This window comes from Urocampus carinirostris, chromosome 16 (genome assembly GCF_059441175.1).
Source record: "Urocampus carinirostris isolate Australia breed hairy pipefish chromosome 16, RoL_Ucar_1.0, whole genome shotgun sequence".
Taxonomy (NCBI): domain Eukaryota; kingdom Metazoa; phylum Chordata; class Actinopteri; order Syngnathiformes; family Syngnathidae; genus Urocampus; species Urocampus carinirostris.
The window spans coordinates 7,904,465-7,924,072 of record NC_142364.1 but is presented as its reverse complement, the minus strand read 5'-3'; the positions used below and the strand labels follow the sequence as shown (position 1 = coordinate 7,924,072).

The 19,608-nt window shown below is 40.0% G+C and overlaps 1 protein-coding gene across 4 annotated transcripts in view; it reads left to right on the top strand.

Moving 5' to 3' along the window:
- Window positions 1–19,608, top strand: part of pdlim5b (PDZ and LIM domain 5b) — a 170,803-nt gene that overhangs the window by 1,943 nt on the left and 149,252 nt on the right. For all 4 annotated transcript variants that reach the window (XR_015852992.1, XM_088355340.1, XM_088355341.1 and 1 more), the window contains exon 2: window positions 14,270–14,375. Coding sequence is in view for 3 of the 4 variants with exons in the window: in XM_088355340.1 (XP_088211466.1) it covers window positions 14,277–14,375 (99 nt within the window). In the remaining variant the exon portion in view is untranslated. The remainder of the gene's footprint in view (window positions 1–14,269; window positions 14,376–19,608) is intronic.

Here is a 19,608-nt window from a genome sequence, read left to right as displayed (position 1 = left end):
AGGAGAAGAGCATTCAACAAGCATACAAAACTGAAAGTACATCTTTCTTATGTATAGAAAAATTGTATTCATATCTTATTCATTATTTTTAGTTTTTCCACAATATTGCTGCAAAATAAAATTTCATTATTTTCATTGGACTATTTTATAATGCAATTACAACCAGAGGCCAGCATACAAGCACTACCTTGTAAATATTGCCTTTATTTAATATTCAATTTTCATATTTTTTTTCTCTCTCAAGTCTATTATTACATGTTTATCCAGTAGTGTCATTGGTTAATCAACGTACGCTACGTTGTAATCAATAACAATAAAGACAATTCTTTGAATAAAGTATCTATCTATCTATCTATCTATCTATCTATCTATCTATCTATCTATCTATCTATCTATCTATCTATCTATCTATCTATCTATCTATCTATCTATCTATCTATCTATCTATCTATCTATCTATCTATCTATCTATCTATCTATCTATCTATCTATCTATCTAAAAGACTGGCATGCAATCAAAGCCTAATTTTAATTACCTTGCCCAAGAATAAACAGCATGGAGAAAAAAAAGTGTCACACATTATTTTACACTTGCACAGATCAACCTCAAATGCCAGCTTTAAACATATTTCTACTTCTGAATAACAGACACAGTTCCGATAATATTCTTTGATACTTTTAAATATTTTATCCATAGTTAAGCTTAAAACACACTTCTACTCTATAGCATATGAATAACCTATATTCTTTGTTGACAACATCTGTATTATTTGTTATTGCAACATCCATTGCAGCCTGGTCATCATGGAAGGGGGATGACCTCATGTGCGGTCCCTTCTCAAGGTTTCTTCATTTTCCTCATGTTGAGGCTTTTGAGTTTTTCCTTGCCCTCATGTAGGTTTTAGATCAGGGGATGATGTAATACCGTAAAATCCAGGCTATAGAGCGCACCTGATTATAGGCCGCATGCAATACATTTCACGGGCATCATTGGTTTTGACCTTACACATGCTGCACCTGTATATAAGCCGCATGCGTCCACATTAAAACGTGTAGCCAAGTCAAAAGCTTGTCCCAAATTTGACTAGGTGCCGCGATCGTAACTGTAAATATAGTATACAATTCAATCACTACAATTGGCATCATAAACGAAAAATGATACCTGTAATTAGAATTTAATGCAGACCTTTAAAGTCCGGGTCCCGTTGAAAATAATCCAATGAAAAAAATGTATATTTCCAAAGTTAAGGGTGGGAAAAATATATACTGGTATCCACTATTGTGCGCTGCAACAACAAAGATATTTAACCCAGCTTTACCACACTTCCCGTCAGCCCGCGTTTGCTCCGCCCCTTCTTTTTGATTCGCTCGTAGAAAACATATCACAATAAGTCTCTAAAATAGTAACAATAGAGTTTTCAAAGCTTTAATAATAATATTATAACTTTCATCCGAAACCTTTTCTGTGAAGGGTAGCAAAACGCTACTAACAACACGCTCGCAATACAGATAACGGGTCTGTTAAAAAAATGTACCGTACATGTAGAAATCACGGTAAGCCGTTCTCATCTTCCTCCCTTTAACTGCCGTCATCAAAGTCGTCCTCCTTTAGTATGGGAAAGAGACTTTGTCATATAGACGTCGTCCCACGCTCCCTTATTCAAAACATGCTAAAACCACGCTCGCAAGGTAGAATGAGTGCAGTAGCTCTGTTTCCTTCTTTATCGGACTGTTCGATTGCGTTTAGCTTGTAAGCTGCGTCATGTGCCTTGAACTCGAGCGCCGCTGGCGGCTGTTAGAAAAATTACATATATTGGCCGCATCACTGAATAAGCCGCAGGGTTGAACGTTTGGGAAAAAAGTAGCGGCTTATAGTCCGGAATTTACGGTACATATTCCCACGCTGGTGAAGGTAAACTTTATATGTGCCGGGGGCAAAATGACAGAGGCATGGCCAATGCCAAAGGGTACAAAAACACATGATTTTGAAAAGGCAATATTTGAACTGAGAACCGTCAGGATACTACATGACCCGCTCTAGCGTCTGAGTCATTGTTTTTCTGTACGTCATGTCTCTTTAGATGACGTCAAGCCGGTATTGACACACCTAGCCAATACGTGTTTGTATACTGCACTCCCTTTGGCAGATTTTAAAAAGTAATTCCAATCTATTAGAAAATCCCCCTTTGTGTGTTATGTCTCTTGCACGATTCTGATTAGAGCCAGCCTCAGAGTCAGTTGTCCTTCTGCCGTGTTCCACAATGATGGAGCTGAGATTTGACTCTATGGAATTTTGGCAGGAGTATGCTGAATCTGAGAATCTGGCTTCAATACATCAGTCTTATCAGAATGTTTACAAAAGCTGTTTAATAAATTCAAGTCAGAACATGTTGTCCTACCAACAACAGGAGAACTGGTGGTAATAAACAACCCGCACGTCTGCCAAAAATGGTCGGATGACGACGGTTTGTAGTCTAACAGGGTTGGGACCAGTGTTCCCTCTAAGCTGCGCGCACAAGAAAATCTAGCCTGCGCACAAAAATGAGGGCTCAAAATTACTAATTAAGAAGCGACTTAAGTCAAAGTTGCAATGCATGAAGGTAAAAATACACGGGTTCCCCTGACGTTGTGTCCTAAATGCGGTATTTTGAAGTCGAGTCGAAGTAGAACAAAGTTGAGTAAAGTTAGTAGAGTTTGTCGAGAACCGGCTTCTTCGGCTCGGCTCACTAAAAGGAACCGACTCTTTCGGGTCCTAAGCGGCTTTTCAGGTTGATTTTGCTCCTTTAATCCCAACATGACCAAATATTATGTAAAATTATGCATAAAATGACTTAAAGGAAGGGGGGAATAGAACAAAAAGAAAAAAATACCAAAATGAAAAAGTAGTGAAAAGAAAAAAAGAAACAAAGGGAAGAGAAAAAAGAAGGAAAAAATTAGAAAAAAGCCAGAAAAAAAGAAAAGAAAGAAATGTACGAAAAAAGTAAATACAGAACAAAAAGAAAAAAGTAACAGCTCGGAAAAAAGAAACACAATGAGATTTTTTTTAAAGGAATTTACAAAAAAGTCGAAAAAAAACACGGAAAAAAGAAGAAAAGTTTGTGTTGCATTCAAATAATTTCTAATTATATCAAGTGAATCTCGTTGCCAACCTTGTACTTCCACTCAAAAATGTGATTAAGTACAGTTCTGTATCTTACAACTGACTAAATAAGGCCCCAAAAATGTTAATATTATGCGACAAAATATATCAGGAAATAAAAAGAAATGGATATCTTGTGAAAGAATTGTAAGAACAAACGACGTTTGTAGGCCGTACAACCTTTGCAATAGTACATGAGTCAATTCATTCAAAAGAGAAAAATAATTTTGCATTGCCGGAAACTCAGCAAAATGTAACGTGATGTCAAGTTTTAGACATGTTTGATAATGAATTATCTTGCCACACTTGGGATTATGGTTGCTCACTGTTGTTTCAAGCGTTGCTCACCCACTTTGTGTGAACGCTGAGACCCCTGGAAAATTACAGGGAACATGAGTTGGGACGTCGATCAATGGTTAGAATTGTAATACTCGTTCTGTTTAAACCCGTAGCGTCACACAGTGGTAAATGGAATGTGAATTGAACTTTGTGAGGACATGATGTAACCAACTATTGCCACCTGACGTCTCTTGGAATGTGCATGAGATCATTCACTGAAACTCACTGAGTCGTTTTTTTTCTTTAATCAATACTTTCTGAACTACTTGGCTTAACACAGCTGTAAATCTAACACACGCAGTATAAAAGGACGTTAAAGTCAAGGCTGTGAATGGTATTTACATTCAAAGCTATTGCACTCAATTTGAATTGATTGAGTGCGTTAAGTGTGCGGCAAGCGTACAAACAACAATATCGCCTGAGTGATGTCAGGGATTTTTTTGTGGCCTTATTAAACCGCTCCAAAGCTTGTAGACTTTGGGTTTATTACAGTCATAAAGGCATTTAAGGTTTAAAAATATATACACTACTGAGGCTCAGAAAAAGACCATTCTGGTTTGCCAGTGACTTGAGAATTGCTTCCAGCAATTTTCTACCAAACTGAGTTGGTAACAGGATCATGATAAAACTTAATTGCAAAACTTTCAATTTTTTCAGTTACTAAGATAAATTAGCGGGAGACATTGTGAGATTGTTGCGCCAAAGTACTTAGTTGACTACGATATGTTTAAATGCAGGCAATTGTCTTGATTACTGATGCCAGGCACCTGAGCCTGCTCCATCGGCGCCAACTGCCTCGGACGCTGATTGGCTACCTGTCACTTTTTATACCCCTGTCACCGATTGTCAGTCCGTCTGCGAACCTCAGCTTACGCTAGGCAAGCTTTTTGACCCTGACTCTCTCGTTCTTCTGATTCCCGTCTGTTTCCCGACTCCGACCCCTTTTCTGATCTCGACTACGATTTTGCTCCCCCGTCCCGGCTACTGATCTGTTTTTTTCCGCTCTCGACACCGCCATCGCTTGCCACGGGGATACAACTTCCGCGTCTGAGCAACCTGCTCCCGCAACCAGCGATCTACGGATCCTTTGTACTATCCTTTCCCTTCTTCCCAATAAAACTAAGAGAAACACACGCAAGTGGGTCTCCGTTCTGGTCCTGACTGCAATAGTCTGACTGAAGTCGGATTTTTGGAGGAATTGGAATAAATCATTTACATGCCTAGAGACAAACAAATAACCCCTTATACATGCATTTGTGAGTGCTTTGACTACAATGGCAAAGCAAGAGCAACATTCTTACCTGAGTAAATCCCATTTCCACATTTAACGTTTGACATTAAATAAAGGATGATTTAATTCATGCCAATCACCAAATTCAATGACATGCTTGTTTCCTCCATGTGCCAAACGCACGAGTAATCAGAAAATAAAACGATTTACCCAACCATTGCAATCGGAATACTTGCAGCGGGACCTTAATCGGATTATTGCCACGTTTACCGTATTTTCCGCACTATAAGGCGCACCGTGTTATAAGGCGCAGCTTCAATTAATGATATATTTTTAAACTTTTTCCATACATAAGGCGCACCCCATTATAAGGCGCTATAGGTGCATGCTGGTTTAAGATCAGGTAATTGTGCAATTTTGTAATTGTAATCCTGTGCAGTCCTTTGAGCCTTTTTGTGATTAAGAGCTATATAAATAAATGTGACTTAACTTGACTTGGCTACAGTAGAGGATGTAGTTACGTCATGCAACCGTTAGATGGTGCCGCGCTAAAGGAAATGTCAACAAAACAGTCAGATAGGTCAGTCAAACTTTATTGATGGATAACAAACAAGCTTTCCTCAACTCCATTCACTCCCAAAAACAAATAAACAACCGTTTTATTATTTTCTCTGAGGTAAAGCATTTTCGTGACACATCTTTAACATCTTTGAACAACAGCAAGGCATAACATTTTACTTTTCCTCCATTTAGTCAACACGCAAAAAAACGTCTGATACTGTTATGGTAAATTAAACGTTAGTGCAATCGCAATATAGTGACACTCGTAATGTGCAAAAACAACAAGTGCAAAACAATAACAATAAAGCAATAACATAATAACTGTAAAATAGAAAACGTAAACACACACCAAGTAGGACCGCCTCTGAATTCTTTAATGTTAAGTTCCCGTGCCAGCGCTGTTGCCTTCATTCGAATAGTTATTGTACTGACACTTCTACTTGCTGCTCTTTGTTCAACAACCCACTGTTCAAGTGTGTCCTCTAACTGTGGACATCTCACTTTATTGCCACGGAAACTTTGTTTAGTCTTCCTTACTTGGCCATCAATTCATTAATGTTGAACTCTCTCGCTGCTGCTCTATTCCCGTGTTCTACTGCGTGACTGATCGCCTTGAGTTTAAACTCAGCGTTGTAAGCGTGTCTCTTATTAGGAGCCATTTCAAGGTCTTTATACAAACGCGCAAATAAAAGAGAATCGTTGTTTAATATTTCCCAGTATGCACAGCGCACTTCTTCTTCTACGCGTAAAATGGAGTCGGTGGCTGCTTACCGTAAGTTGCGAGACCTTGTAATTCAATATTGATCCATATATAAGGCGCACCGGATTATAAGGCGCATAGTCAGCTTTAAAAAAAAAAATCAGATTTTATGTGCGCCTTATAGTGGAAAATACGGTACATTGCTTAAGGTAAACTGAATACAGGCAATAGTCTGTTTCCAATCAGATTCTTGCCTTCATTTAAACTAAGCACGTGGTAGATGTAAGTCCCCCCCCAAAACACTTTGGCTGATGCTACTTTAATCAGTTAAAAAGGAGGGAACTTATGCTTTCACATCTATTATTGACATTTCTTCAATCTGTTTAAGAATAACGCAGAAGGGATGGTTTGAATCTCGGTTTTATTTCGGTGCTGGAATACAGAAGTGCAGTAAAGTGCCGTTCCACAAGGTAAGGCTGAAGTGGAGCATGGCCAGGAAAAGTGAACTGGAACTCTCTTGGCCCATTGTTCGCACTTGTTGAATGCGCCCGCCGCACTTAACTCTGCCGTCTATCGTCAAAATTGAGAAGGTGTGGCTGCTCATGTCTGTGCACGACATCCATGCTGGTTGCAAAGCAGGCGGTGCCATGAGTGTAGTGTTTGTCTTTTCCATATCAGGGAGCAAATGGAAAAATACGTGGGTTCTCTCGGTGAGATCTGCAATTTCAGTTCTTATCAAGTGCTTTATAACCCCTACGGGCTGTAAAAATGCAATTATCGCAGGATGATGATTAGAATAACTCACATAGTTATGCAGTATTCATTAACGTTCATTTGGAATGTATTTGTGTGATCGTCAAGATATGGAACTTTTTCTCTCTCTCTCTCTCTCTCATTAGCTGCACCGCTTATCCTCAGTAGGGTCGCGGAGGTGCTGGAGCCCATCCCAGCTATCTTCGGGCAGTGGGCAGGGGACACCCTGAACTGGTTGCCAGCCAATCGCAGGACACACAGGGACAGACAACTCGCTCACTCATTCACACCTAGGGACAATTTGGACCGGCCAATTCACCTGAAATGCATGCCTTTGGAATGTGGGAGGAAACCGGAGTGCCCGGAGGAAACCCACGCAAGCACGGGGAGAACATACAAACTCCGCACAGGAAGGTTGGTAGCTGGATTTGAACCCACACAGGAGGTTCCCAAGACCTTGAAACTGTGCCACACACGCGCTAACCACTGCGCCGCCGTGCTGCCCATGGGACCCCTGCACTAGACTTTTTTTTATTACAGTCTAATGCAGGGGTCCCCAAACCTTTTCCTGTTAGGGCCACATAACCTTTCCTTTCTTTGATGAGGGGCCAGGGTCATTTTGTAACATAACAAAGTTTGATGATTGCAGGAGTGCCTAAATGTAAAAATGTATTGTGTCATGATTACCGATGTGATATACCTGTGCCCGCTCCTTTGGCACCAACTGCCTCGGACTCTGATTGGCTCCCTGTCACTATTTAAACCCATTCTTTTCTGTCACCTGTTGTCAGTCCGTCTGCGAACCTCAGTTAACACTAGGCAAGCCTTTTTCAACCCTGACTCCCACCTGTTTTTTGCTCCCGTCTGTCCCCCGGCTTCGACCCGTTTTTGATCTTGACCACGTCTACTCTCCCGTTCTGGCTTCCGACTCGCTTCCGACCCGACCACGTTTTTGCTCCCCTGTCCCGGCTACTGACCCGTTTTTCCGTTCCCGACACCGCCATCGCTCGACACGGAAGATCCACTTCCGCGTTCAGAGCGACCTGCTTCCCGCGTCTAGCAATCTCCGGATCGTGGGCACAACCCTTTCCCTTTCGTCTAATAAAACTTGTGAGAAACAAAACGCAAGTGGGTCCTGCCTCCGTTCTGGTCTTGACATATTGTAAATAAGCAATAACACTATTATTCAAATAAATAATAACCAAATAACCCTCTCTGGATTCTTCACAGAACAAAAGTCTGAAAATAAATAACACTATTTATGAACTAAATACCAAATAACACTCTGTGGGTTCTTCACGGGAAAGAAAGTCCATGCGATGTAAACTTTCTGTTGTACCATTAATTTTCTTAACAGCTCCAAGTTCAGCTTAGTTGTCAGACCACTCTATTGTATACATGATTTGTAACACAGCAGTAGATTCTATCTTACAATCACAATATTTTTAGTCTCGGTACCAAAGACGAGTGCTAATTTAGCATGAACGTTTCACATGTTTCAATGACTGGCGGTCTAGTGGTAAGAGTTCCGCGTTCTTAGATAGATAGATAGATACTTTATTCATCCCCGCAGGGAAATTCACATTTCCAGCAGCATCCCTTCGCTGAGAACAATACAATAATAAGCAAAAGGAATCCAATATACTAATACCCAATGTGACGTTTTAAAACCCACTGTAGCGTGTTGTATAGAGTATTTAAATAGTGCTACATAAATTACACACTGCAATAAAAGTACGGTAATATGCAATGTAGGCGGTGTGGTTTAATGTGGGCCTTTACTCTGTCGGGTGGAGTTAAAGAGCCTCATGGCATGAGGAAGAAAATATTTCTTCAGTCTGTCCGTGGTACAAGACAGTGACAGCAGTCTGTCGCTGAAGCTGCTCTTCTGTCTGGATATAATGCTGTGTTGTGGATGTGATGAATTGTCCATGATTGACCGCAGCTTTTCCAGTGCCCGTCTCTCATCTACTGTTGTCAGGCTGTCGAGCTCTGTGCCCACAACAGAGCTCGCTTTCCTCGCCAGTTTGTTGAGACGAGAGGCATGTTCATCATGACGCTGCCTCCCCAACAGGCTGCCGCATAGAAGAGGGCGCTTGCCACAACTGTCTCGTAGAATATTTTCAGGAGCTTTTTACTGCTGCAACCTGGGATCGAATCCTGTTACTGTCAAAAACATGCACCCAGGCCAGGGTTGAGTATTTTTTATGGTAAAAAAAATGTGTGTCAAACTACTCTCTGGTATTGTTCAATGGATCTGGGCTGTGGCTAGCTTATGGGCTGTTGTTTGCGCACCACTGGTCTAATGTTTCAAACGTGACAACAGAGGGAGGTTGTGGCTCCTAATGGAGAGCTGAATGGGAAATCTTGTAGCGTTTCGGTAATAGTTTCCTGTTTTACAACAAGTCATCAGACTTCACACACAATGATGGAAATTCCCATGTTTTGGCGTTTGGCCCCACTAACTCATCAGAGATAGCAATGTGGAGAATTCCCAAATTATGGGTATGACATTTAAGCTAGCTTTCAATTTTAGTTAATGATGGTCGCATTTGAATAATTCTACGTTGTTTTGAGTTATAGATAGGACTTTAAACCTCTGAATTAACATGTACATGTCTTTTAAACAAGCAGCACGGCGGGCAGTGGTTAGCGCATGTGCGGCACAGTTCTGAGGTCGTGAGTTCGAACCCCCTGTGTGGAGTTTGCATGTTCTCCCCATGCTTGCGTGGGTTTCCTCCGGGCACTCGGTCTCCTCCCACATTACAAAAACATGCATGTCAGGTTAAATGGACGGTCCAAATTGTCCCTAGGTGTGAATGAGCGAGTGAGTTGTCTGTCTCCGTGTGCCCTGCGACTGGCTGGCAACCAGTTCAGGGTGTCCCCTGCCCACTGCCCGAAGATAGCTGGGATGGGCTCCAGCACCCCCGCGACCCTACTGAGGATAAGCGGTGCAGATAATGGATGGATGGATGTCTTTTAAACAAGTGTTTTGATACTTTTCAAACAAAATGCCTGTCACAGTCTTGAGGCCTACCTAAATGGAACTAGGTAAGGTAAGCTATGTTAAGTATTAAAAGGGTTTCTGCGGATCCTTGAAAAGTCTAAAAAGGCATTGTATTCAGTATTCTAAAATAAGGCCTTGATTGGCAGATTTTAAAAGTTTTAAGATTTATATGGGTTTGAACTAAAACGATTTAGTAACATTTTTTAATTGTCTTTTTTAATAATTCATCAAATTACTTACAACTTGCAAAATTTCGAAACAACAATAAATGAACTATCAAAACGGTGATGTGATTTCAGAGACATTTACTTTAGACCATGGGGAAAGTGTCAATTTAATGAAAAATGGCTATCCGATTAACGTTTTTCGCCATGGCTAAAAGCCGTGCCAAGTAATGTGTACGAGGCATGATGCATTGTATGCAAGACATTTGTTTTTTTTTGTTAGTTTTATTTGTGTCTAATGTGTTTTTTGTTGACTTTGTCTTAAATTTGGTTTCAAAATGCATTAAAAAGTCTTAAAAAGTATTGAATTCAACTTGCCTTAAGCTGTAGGAACCCTGATTAAGGTGAGGTTTTAACCTATAAAGATTGGTGTTTACTAAGGATTCAGCGATAATGATTTTTCGGGCCGATACCAATTAAGAGGAAGATGATAACCAATATTTGGAGACGATATTCATTTGCTGTAATATCTTAAAAATTGGCATAAGAAAATTTCAATCATGTAAAAAACAGAGTTTGTCCTAAATTGAAATAAAAACTTAATGGCTCTCTGAAAAATTTTACAGTAAATAAATTAGAATTTCCTCACAAAATGACTACTAATCTTATACTTAAACCAAAAACAGTGCAGGGAAGACAATAAGGCTTGGCACAAACTTTTATAAATGCACATAAAAACTCAGATAGCTCCCTGATTTTTTTTTTAACAATAAAAAGGTGAAATTGATAATACAACCAACATCACTTAAATTGACTTAAAAAGAAATGTGCATCGAAAAGTGTGGCCACTCCTGTTTTAGAGCCAGATTGATGAAGTGAAATTATGGTAAGGGCGCTAATCATTCAGCCTTCCACTTTAGCATGCTTTTTATGCTCTCTCTCAATCACAAAAACACACGCTTGATTGACAAACTAATGTTATGATAAGAGCTAATACAGCAGTCTCCACCTAAACGTGCTTCCCTAAAACAAGTTAACTTCCCTTTTTATGCTTTCTCTTAATGTTGGACACAATAGACACAAGATCTCAATATTATCATCGGTTTTGATTCAAAGGCATGTGGGGACTCACGAGTTCCTCCTTCAGTGTATGCATCCCCGGTCGCTTATTTATTCAGAAGGCGCGGGCTAGGTCTCGTCCAAGACAGGGGGTGGGAAAAGAGCCGGAGAGAAAGGCTCTGCTGCATCTGAGCCTAAACAATTGGCTCGTTGAGTAAATAAAAATGCTGATAAGAATATCCATCAAATTCCCAAATAGTGGTGCTTATTATCAGCCCGACCGATAATCGGTCGACCTCTACTGTTGACGTCCTCGTTTTCAGACGTTTCCATTTCTTGTACCCTTTGCCCCCTTCGGCTACTTTAAAAGACCTTCAGTCCAAAAAACAGATGGTCCAGAGGGAAGTGCTTTAAACTTCAATGTGACATTCTTCAGAGATTGTCAAGGCAAAAGTATTCATGTCTTAGTCCTCGCCAAAGCTTTAGGTTACAAATGTGTGAGACATTTGGCAGGATCAGAGGAATCCGATTCTCAATCGTTTTCCTTGTTTGCCGGTCGAAAAGCTGACCCCGCATTCCCCTTTCCCAACGCAATCACTCTTTGCCGTGTCGTGTTTGTGATGTATCACGCTAATGACTCTGCTCTTGATGTCAAGTTTTCATGTCAGCTTCCACCCTTCCTGTCGGGAAGGTCACAGTTCCTTTTATTCCACTTGCGCTGTTGTTTGTGTTAAATTATGCCCTGGGTAGATTGCAAACCGACTCTCAGCTGGACTCTGTCATATTTGTCCAGACCTACAAATACCTGGGTGTGCAGCTGGACAACAAACTGGACTGGACTGCCAACACAGAAGCTCTATGTAGGAAAGGGCAAAGCCGACTTTACTTCCTCAGAAGGCTGGCCTCCTTCAACATCTGCAAAAAGCTCCTGAAAATATTCTATGAGACAGTTGTGGCAAGCGCCCTCTTCTATGCGGCAGCGTGTTGTGGAGGCAGCGTCAAGAAGAAGGATGCCTCTCGTCTCAATAAACTGGCTAGGAAAGCGAGCTCTGTTGTGGGCAAAGAGCTGGACAGCCTAACAACAGTAGATGAGAGACGGGCACTGGAAAAGCTGCGGTCAATCGTGGACAATCCATCGCATCCACTACACAGCATTATCTCCAGACAGAAGAGCAGTTTCAGCGACAGACTGCTGTCACTGTCTTGTACTACGGACAGACTGAAGAGATATTTTCTTCCTCATGCCATGAGGCTCTTTAACTCTACCCGGCAGAGTAAAAGCCCACATTAAACCACACCGCCTACATTGCATATTACCATACTTTTATTGCAGTGTGTATTTTATGTAGCACTATTTAAATACTCTATACAACACGCTACAGTGGGCATTTGCACATCACACTGGGTATTTGTATATTGTATTCTTTTTGCTTTATTATTGTATTGTTCTCAGCTCAGGGATGCTGCTGGAAATGTGAATTTCCCTTCGGGGATGAATAAAGTATCTATCTATCTATCTAGAGGTCACACCCTGACTTATTAAAAACTTGTAACTATGACAAAGCAATTTTTTCCCACTCCTGAGCATTTTATTGATGAACGTGTGACAGCACTTAACCTTGTCTCATTGCTCACAGTTTTCAGGAGGAATTCATGGCGCTTGGACTGGTGAAATTTAATCAGGCATGAAATATCTAAAGGTGCACATGTGTCTTATATTTGGCGCTACCCCATTCATTTTTTTTTCTTTTGAATAGGAGGGGATGAAATTAAATCTCTCATAGAGTTCACATTGAGCCGTACGTGAGCACAAGGCAGGTCTTGATTCGCCCAGGGTGTGTCTTGAATCCGCTCTAGAATTTTTAAGCTTACAAAAGCTAAAGAAATGTGTTCTATGGATACAGACCCATCAGGATATGGTCTAGACCACAGAGTAGATTGAAGCCAAAAAGTCTCCCACTCTGTCGGAGGTTAAGGATAACATTGGCAAGCCATCCCAAATCTTTCCCTTGACTCTCCGGACCATCATACACACAATAGTTGATTGCATTTTAGCCCGTTTTATGTGTTGGTACATACTCTAAACAATCTTTCCTTCAGTTATATGGTTGAGGTTTCCGGAGCAGTTACAAAAAATTATGAAACTTATATAATCGTGATTTTTTTACTTTATTTTTTTGTGTACGACATTGGGTACGTCTACATGCAGGTAATAATCCAAATAGAAATCCGAATGAATTGTTTAAATGCCTAGAGACAAACAGAAATCCCTGTACTACAAGTCCCACAGTGCTTTGCGACATAAAAATATACCGGATAAGGGACACTGCAGTGGTGCACAAGTAATCAGATTACTCGAATGCTTAAGACGCTGCCCTACTTAGGAATGAGATGAGGTTCCGGACGATCGTTTGTAAGTTGAATTATTTCGTAAGTTGCTTCAGTGCTATATTTTGTACGAGATGTATGTTTAAGGTTTATATAAATATGTTTGAGGCTTGTATAAGAAACCTGTATTGTTTTGTACTAAAAAATAGACTTTTCATAAAATAATATGCTCTATCAAGATGAATAAAGTTGAGTTTAACTTACTTTTGGAAGATGCGCTTCAAGAGGGCCTACTCCGTGGTAAAAAGTGGCCGATAAAAAGAGTTCCCACCATTTTCTCAACCGCATCAATCTTTCTTATTCCACTTTCATTTAAAAAGAAACGGCCTCGCCTTTTCTTTACACGTTACACCAACCATATTGAATGGATTCATGAGATATTAAACAATATAATAGTCAAAGTTCTTGGCGCACTGGAGATACAGTATAGAATGTTTACACACGAACTAGGAAGAGGAAGGCGGAGTTCTTCTTCTGGGGTGGATGCTGGGTGAGGGCTCACAGAGCCACACGCCAGTAACAGCGGTAATAAGAACTACAGTAATGTCCTGTACTCGGAAAAAGGTGGACACAATACAAAATCCAACTTACAGCAATGTCCGGATATTTTTTGACTTCCCGAAAATTTTTTGCGTATCTACCGTTGTACGTAAGTCGAATGGCCGTAAGTAGGGGAGTGTCTGTACACACACGAGTCGTTGAAATATGAAAGGACCGGACCAACCATTGGAATCTGAATACTCACAGTTGGACAAATACCCTAATTGGATTTATTTGAGTGTTTTCATAGCTTTACTTAATCTAAATACTGGCAATAGTTTGTTTCCAATTGGATTATTGCCTGCTTGTAAATATACCCCGGTTGGAATCTTAACCCTTCCATGTTTCATAGGAAAATGCTTAAGATATATTTTTTTTATTGTCTCAGGTGAATCATGAGCAGCAACTACAGTGTCACTCTTGCTGGTTCGGCTCCATGGGGCTTCAGGCTACAAGGAGGAAAGGACTTTGGGGTTCCGCTGACTGTTTCTAAGGTGGGTTTACATCTTTTAAAAGCATATACAATACAAGCATTGAACCTACATATTTTAGAACAAAACACTTGACCAAAGGTTTTGTTCTACATTAGAATTAGATGAATTAATCAGCTAAAAGATCGAGTCACACATTTTAATGTCTTAGTTTGATTCAACACAAACTATAATTAAGCTTTCATAATGGATGATGAAAGAAATCTGGTAATATTTACCTTTAAAAACCTGAAACTCTGAGGATTTTTAAGAAGTTGTAATCCAAACGCTCACAAAACGATTGATTTGATAATCATTTAGTTGCTCATTAATTACGTGGTGAAGTTTTAGGCACACGTAGAGAACAACAGCTTTATTGACTCTCCATTTTTCTCAGCTAACGACAGTTATTCTCCTAAATCCTATTTTATTCTTATTGTTCATAAAGATACACAGACTTTATTTTCATTCAACAAAAATATAGACAACAAAAATCTGAAAGCCTAAATTGGATTTAAGTGGAATACAGTAATCCCTCGGTTATCGCGGTTAATGGGGACCAAAACCACACGCGAAAAGTGAAAATCTGCGAAGTAGCGACGTCCCTTCAAAAATGCTTAATTTTTTTTATTTTTTTATTTTTTTATTTAATTATTATTTTTTTAGACCCGGTTAATGGGGACCAAAACCACCCGCGAAAAGTGAAAATCTGCGGAGTAGCGATGCCCCTTCAAAAATGCTTAAAAAAAAATTATATATATATATACAGTATATATATATATATATATATATATATATATATATGGGAACCTGTCGTGGGTTCAAATCCAGCTCCAGACTTCCTGTGCGGAGTTTGTATGTTCTCCCCGTGCTTGCGTGGGTTTCCTCCGGGCACTCCGGTTTCCTCCCACGTTCCAAAAACATGCATTTCAGGTGAATTGGCCGGTCCAAATTGTCCCTAGGTGTGAATGAGCGAATGAGTTGTCTGTCCCTGTGTGCCCTGCAATTGGCTGGCAACCAGTTCAGGGTGTCCCCTGCCAACTTCCCGGAGATGGCTGGGATGGGCCCCAGCCCCCCCCCGCGACCCTAATGAGGATAAGCGGTGTAGCTGATGAGATGAGATGAGACAGATAGATAGATAGATAGATAGATAGATAGATACTTTATTCATTCCCGAAGGGAAATTCACATTTCCAGCAGCATCCCTGAGCTGAGAACAGTACAATAATAAAGCCAAAAGAATACAATATACAAATACCCAGTGTGACGTGCAAATATATATATATATATCATTTTTTTAAATTATTTTATTTTATTATTATTAGTTTTTAGACCCGCGAAGCTCTGAACCCGTGAACATGGAACGGCAAAGTAGCGAGGTCCCACTGTATGTCAAAAGATTGAATTGCTAGTTTAATGGCTGAATGCATCCAACTTTATCAGGCTTGTCTGACTATGCTAAAACGTTTTCAATGCATATTCTAACTAAAGTAGTTCTATGAATGATTGTAATAAGCAATTTTGATCATCTTTAACGAAGGATCTCTCACCGGTGGTTGGCCTGCAAGGAAATGTTGCGACGCATAAATACTGGGTCTCCACTCGAGGATCTAAAAGTTCTCAAATTTCCCATTTGATGGAAACTTCAGAAAGTAGGCTGTGGTTCAGTAATAACTATTTCGACCGTCGGGACCACATGATTTTAGAGTAATATTAAGGGAGAGGTCGCTGCCTAGCCTATAAATAGTTATACTGTTTATTTCCCTGTTGTGAGGGCTTGAAGTGCAACACACTTGATTGTTCCAAGTGTAAAAGGAAGATCCGATCCATGCCGTGTGGAATAAGCAGAGTTATTTAGTCTTCCTCTTCCTGTTATGAAGTTGTAATCTCAGTGTCACAACCAGTGTTCCCTCTAAACTGCGCGCGTGCGCAATTGCGCACTGCTCGCACATGCTCAGCGCACAAGAAAATCCAGCCAGCGCACAAAAATTAGGGCTCAAAATTACTAATTAAGAAGCGACTTAAGTCAATGTTACAGTGCATGAAGGTAAAAGTACACGGGTTCCCCTGACGTTGTGTCCTTAATGCAGTATTTTGAAGTCAATGTCGAACGTAGTTGAAAAGTAAAGTCAGTCGAGTTAGTCGAGAACCGGCTTCTTCGTCTCGGCTCACTATAAGGAACTGTCTCTTTCGGGTCCTAAACGGCTCTTCAGGTGGTTTTTGCTTCTTTCATCCCAACATGACCAAATATTATGTAAAATGATGCACAACATGACTTAAAGGAAGGGGGGAATAGAACAAAAAAGAAAAAAATACCAAAATGAAAAAGTAGTGAAAAGCTGAGAAAAGCACAAACAAAAGGAAGAGAAAAAAAGAAGGAAAAATTTTGAAAAAAGCCAGAAAAAAATAAAAGAAAGAAATGTAGGAAAAAAGTAAATAGAGAACAAAAAAAAGTAACAGCTCGGAAAAAATAAACACAATGAGATTTATTTTAAAGGAATTAAAAAAAAAGTAGAAAAAAAACACGGGAAAAAAAAGTTTGTGTTGCATTCAAATAATTTTCAATGATATCAAGTGAATCTTGTTGCCAACATTGTACCTCCACTAAAAAATGTGATTAAGTACAGTTCTGTATCTTACAACCGACTCAATAAGCCCCCAAAAATGTTAATATTATGCGACAAAATATATCAGGAAATAAAAAGAAATGGATAGTGAAAGAATTGTAAACGACGTTTGTAGGCCGTACAACCTTTGCAATAATACATGAGTCAATTCATTCAAAAGAGAAAAATCATTTTGCATTGCCGGAAACTGTAATGTAACTTGATATCAAGTTTTGGACATGTTTGATAATGAATTATCTTGCCACACTTGGGATTATGGTCGCTCACTGTTGTTTCAAGCGTTGCTCACCGACTTTGTGTGAATGCTCCGACCCCTGGAAAATTAGAGGGAACATTGGTCACAACCAAGGTCGCAAAGTGTTTATTTGTTCCTTGCAGCATCTGTTACAACTTGAAGATGTCTCCTCTTTTGAGGAACTCTCACCATCTGACCAAGTACAAAGCTGCCGACTTAATTTGAGCGTAGTCTATTTATGTCTCCACTGTGATAAACTTGGAATGCGTGGCAATATGTTGTCACGCCGGCGCGTATATTTGAGTTGCAGCGTTCTTGTCATCGATACGTGATTAGAAAGGAAAACTTACAGACGTGTCGATTGATGGGTTTGCGACTGAACCGTGCAGGATTCCTAATGGAGCAGGACTCTATGAATTTATGTGCAGGATTCATAAAAATTTTACAAGTTGTTAGGAACTCTACTCCTCGCTGTGATGTTGATTGGGGTTGACTACCTCATGTTTTACCAGAGGGGTTAAAAATAATATATGCCGTCTGAGTTGGCAACAGATTGTAGCAGGTGTCTATTTGTCTTCTCCTTCGGTACTTACATGTTGATTTGTTCAACAGCTTCAAAACTATGCTTGTTCTTTTGAATGTTTTCCTCCCCGTGAATAGTTATGGCTCCCATTTCCGGTTGTTGTCGTTTTCCAAGGAAGGAGCCTTCCCCCCTGCTTGTTTTTCTTATCTGAAATACAACACCCACCTCAGACATAAAGTCAAGAATACAGAGCAATTCTGAGAGACATTTTTTTCTGAATATCTTTCATGATGTATGGCTTTAAAACTGATCATTTAAATTTAGGTTCTTTATTTTATAAATACCCTAACTTTTTTGGGTATGTTTTACACTAATCTGAAGATAAAAACTTTTACAGTAGACCCATAGCATATGACACTAGCAATCTGTTCTGAGGTGGATGTCGTAACGTGATGGAAAACGATGTATATACATGCATATGATTAAATAATCCATTCAACACGTGGACTGAGCAATTAGGGAAAAACACTGGACTGTGTGTACAGTAAGATCAAACATCTAGTTGGATCCGCCCATCTGTCTGTCCCTCACCCCCTCATACACCCCCCCTCCGGAGGAAAACAAAGCCTATACTACAAAGACAGTTAAAACATCTTCTTTGTTCCTTTATCTCTTTGTTTTTCTTACCCTCACTGTAAAATGTGGAACTGGAGTGCCACGTCCAATTTTGTTGTCACAATATATCCCATGTAGTAACAATGACAATAAACGTATATTCTATTCTATTCTATTCTATTCTATTCTAAATAACATAAATACATCTCCAAGTAAAGGTAAAATTGTTTGACTTGACTTAAGATGGTACAGTAAAGTTTACTGGTGGATGCAGAGGGGGGAGACGGCGGATTAAAATTAAAACAAATTTTAAAACTTACACTTGCAAGGATTGTCATGCCCTTAGAACAGGGGTGTCCAAACTTTACAGACAACGGCCCGGATTTGGTAAGATGAAAATGTGTGAGGGCCAACTATTCAGCCTGGAATTCTCTGACCAATCTTTAACAAATCCACCCTCGTGAAAGGTTTGTAGTGCTTGGCGTTGCAACTTCGTAGCTGGCCTTTGTAGCATTTTCATTTGGTCTTGCTTTACCTTTTCACAGCATTCGTTTCCAGTTAGATTTTTGTAGTCAGCATGTTTTGTATAGGAGTGCCTCTTGATATTATATTCCTTGAAAACAGCTTCAGTCCATTGGCAAATTAGGCAGACACTACTGTTCTGGGTTCTCATGAAAAAATACTCCAGTTTTCACTTCTGGAAGCAGCAGCCCTCACACTCAACTTTCCTTTTTTTATTTACAGTTACCATGTGGGAAATGGGGTAGGATAAAATTCTCAGAGTAAGCCAATGGAAAGGTGTCCAAAGGGCTACTGCCATAATCTTGTCAAATGGTGATTTTTTTTTGAGGGGGGGGACAAATTTATTCTATACTGTGGTCATCATTCCTGGTGGGCCACATAGTAATTTTACCAGAGGCTTTGATCATGGGCCGTAATTGGCCCCGGGCCGGACTTTGGACATGCCTGGCTTAGAAGATTTAGTTTGACCTAGAACCGTGGCTTCTCAAACTATTGAACAATAGAAAACAGGTTGAAATTTGACTCTGTGATGTGCACCAAGTTATCTGATCTTCTTTTAAAGTCAAAGGCTGAAAATGTTTCTGTCAGATTAATTTGGGATATTAATCTCTGGCTGATATGAGAGTCAGGGAAGATGCAGATTTGATATTTCCAGGAGGCCTCCAGTTACCCCTGGGAGAAAAACGGACCCACTCCTCTGAATGACTCCTCTTTCTCACCGTGGCCCTGTGATGC